Source organism: Penaeus chinensis, chromosome 43 (assembly GCF_019202785.1).
Source record: "Penaeus chinensis breed Huanghai No. 1 chromosome 43, ASM1920278v2, whole genome shotgun sequence".
In the NCBI taxonomy this organism is placed as follows: Eukaryota; Metazoa; Arthropoda; class Malacostraca; order Decapoda; family Penaeidae; genus Penaeus; species Penaeus chinensis.
This window is the reverse complement of record NC_061861.1, coordinates 2,604,138-2,606,637: the sequence shown is the minus strand read 5'-3', so window position 1 is coordinate 2,606,637 and position 2,500 is coordinate 2,604,138. Positions and strand designations below refer to the sequence as shown.

General features: G+C 39.9%; 1 protein-coding gene across 1 annotated transcript in view; it reads left to right on the top strand.

Moving 5' to 3' along the window:
• The window catches only part of LOC125048211 (pancreatic triacylglycerol lipase-like), a 9,208-nt gene that overhangs the window by 5,775 nt on the left and 933 nt on the right, over nucleotides 1-2,500 (top strand). The window contains 4 exon segments of the mRNA XM_047646782.1: nucleotides 7-137; nucleotides 944-1,079; nucleotides 1,586-1,709; nucleotides 2,223-2,426. Coding sequence (XP_047502738.1) covers nucleotides 7-137; nucleotides 944-1,079; nucleotides 1,586-1,709; nucleotides 2,223-2,426 — 595 coding nt within the window.

Genomic DNA, 2,500 nt, shown 5'->3' with positions numbered 1-2,500 from the left:
CCTCAGGTCTCGACGCAGCGCAGAGAGACCTGGTGGCTTGTCGACATTACCGCGCTCCTAAGCTCTTTACCGACGCCATATTTTCGTCCTGCCCGTACATAGCTTTCCAGTGTGAGTCGTACAAGCAGTACCTGGCCGTAAGTACCTGTCACGTGGAAAGTTTTTTTGGGGGGTGGGGGGAGGAGAGGGAGAAGAATGCTAGGGATAAAATGTAGAAAGTGAAAGGAACGGTCTAGTAGGCCTAGATTAACTGTTAAATTAGTGGTTATACTGTTTTATAAATATATATTTGTTTCATCATTATATGAGGGTTAAACTCCTTGTTGTCTGCCATGTAAATTAACAATTCAGTTATGTTGTTAATTGTTGTTATTAACTTGTACTAGTAAATTATCATTACTATTATTAATTAACTTCATATATAAACGATTATATTAAGTTATCAACTACTACGTATATCAACAGTTGAATTCTTTGGTTGACTACTACATATATTCTCGAATGATTTCTATAATTAATCAATACCTAAATTAAAGATTAAGATGCGTTATTAACTACTACATATGTGAATGACTGAATCCCATTGTCACAACATAAACTAACGTTAATACAAATTTTCTTAATAATTAGCTCTAACAAACACATTAAAAATACCTTTACTTCCTCTAATTTCCAAAATAAGATGAAATAATTGATGTATAATAACAGTTTGGGAAACTAGTGTACATTTATCATATTCATATACATAATAATTCTAGGGATCAGAAGAATATTGACTCTAAGGACCGTGCGTATAATCAATCTAGGGATCATAAGCATAATCATTTCAGGGATCATACGTATAACCATCCTGTATAACCCATAACCAGAATGATTCTTGATAAAATAATGATATAGACCGCCAAGATACAACAGGAATCACTCACAACGAAATCTAAATAAGGGACAATGTACGAGCTGCGGCGAGGACGGTTCAAAGTGCGCGCGTTTAGGCTTACAGGCGGAGAGGTGGCCGGGGAGAAACCGAACCCAGCGCGCCGCCATGTTCCTCTCGACAGCTGATGGACCCAACTATTGCTGTGAGTTTGACGGGTTTTGTTGTTGTTGTTGTTGTTGTTTTGTGTGTGAATCTGTCGGGGGATTTTTTTATGCTTATTTTCTATTAGTTGTTATTATAGTTTTTCTATTTCTATTAGATTTTTCTATTTTGTTTCGGTATCCCTTATCCTTTCATTTTCTTTCTTTTGGTCTCTCTCTCTCTCTCTCTCTCTCTCTCTCTCTCTCTCTCTCTCTCTCTCTCTCTCTCTCTCTCTATATATATATATATATATATATATATATAGGCATATAATATTCTCACACTTACACTGACTCACTCACAAACTTACACTCACTCTTACTTTCACCCTCACTCTCACTTTCACTCTCACTCTCACTCTCACCCTCACCCTCACTGCCTTCGCCTCCTGACCATCATTAAAGCACTCTTAGCTTGAAACAAAAATCCTGTAGGTTGTCCGCCCTCATTGAAACATTATTTCCATATATTACAGCATGATTACAACAAGAACCACCTTTATTCCAGTGTACCATTACCGATTGATTATCGAAGTGGCTCACATAATCGGGAGATTGGGCTCAGTCCGCGGACACTTGCATATCTACGCCATCAACGCCAACGGACAGATTCGCGAGCTTCACATGGCTCAGTACGTTACTTTACGTTTCTATTGTTTCGACATGACTCAAACACAAACGTAACTGTTTGAGGTTATGGTGTTAAGTGATAGTAACGTATGCATACAGGTAAAACGAAACAATGGCATGGCAGGAACGAAATAAGGGCGTTTTTTTTTATTGTCATTGTTTATTTTCTTGGTAATGATTTTTATATAAGTAAAAATGAGCTTGTTGAGTCGTAAAACGCTTCGGAGTCGTTGGTCGAATGAGACAACGACTGATTATAACGTGTTTACTTCATGTCTTTGAGTGGGGGGGGGGGGGTATATTCCTTTCGTCTGGGTTGAATAAAAAAGATGACGGATGGATGAAGGAGACAATTAGACAGGTGATGTAGAGTTTATCCCTATACAGTGATCATGCCATGATATTTACTTCTTGTCTTTGGGTGGATATATTCCTTTTGTCTGGGTTATAACCGTTGAATGATAGATGAACAGGTGACGAGATAGACAGGCGATATATAACATACCCTTCTACAGCTCGGCGAAGACCTTCCACCCCGGCAGGAGCTACACTTTCCTGGCACATCACCGACAGGACCTGAGTGACACACAGGAGATCCTCGTCCACTGGAGTTACGAGGCGAGTCCCTTCGACCCTTCCACCCTCTGCGTCCTCTTCTGCGACACCAGTCTTCCTCTGGGCAGCATCTCCTTCTCCAGCGTGGATCAGGTGGCGAATAGGTGAGGCTGACTCGCTCTTTCCTTAAGGGATCTTGGATTGAAATTTGGGACTTCTGAATAAAACGAAAGAGAGA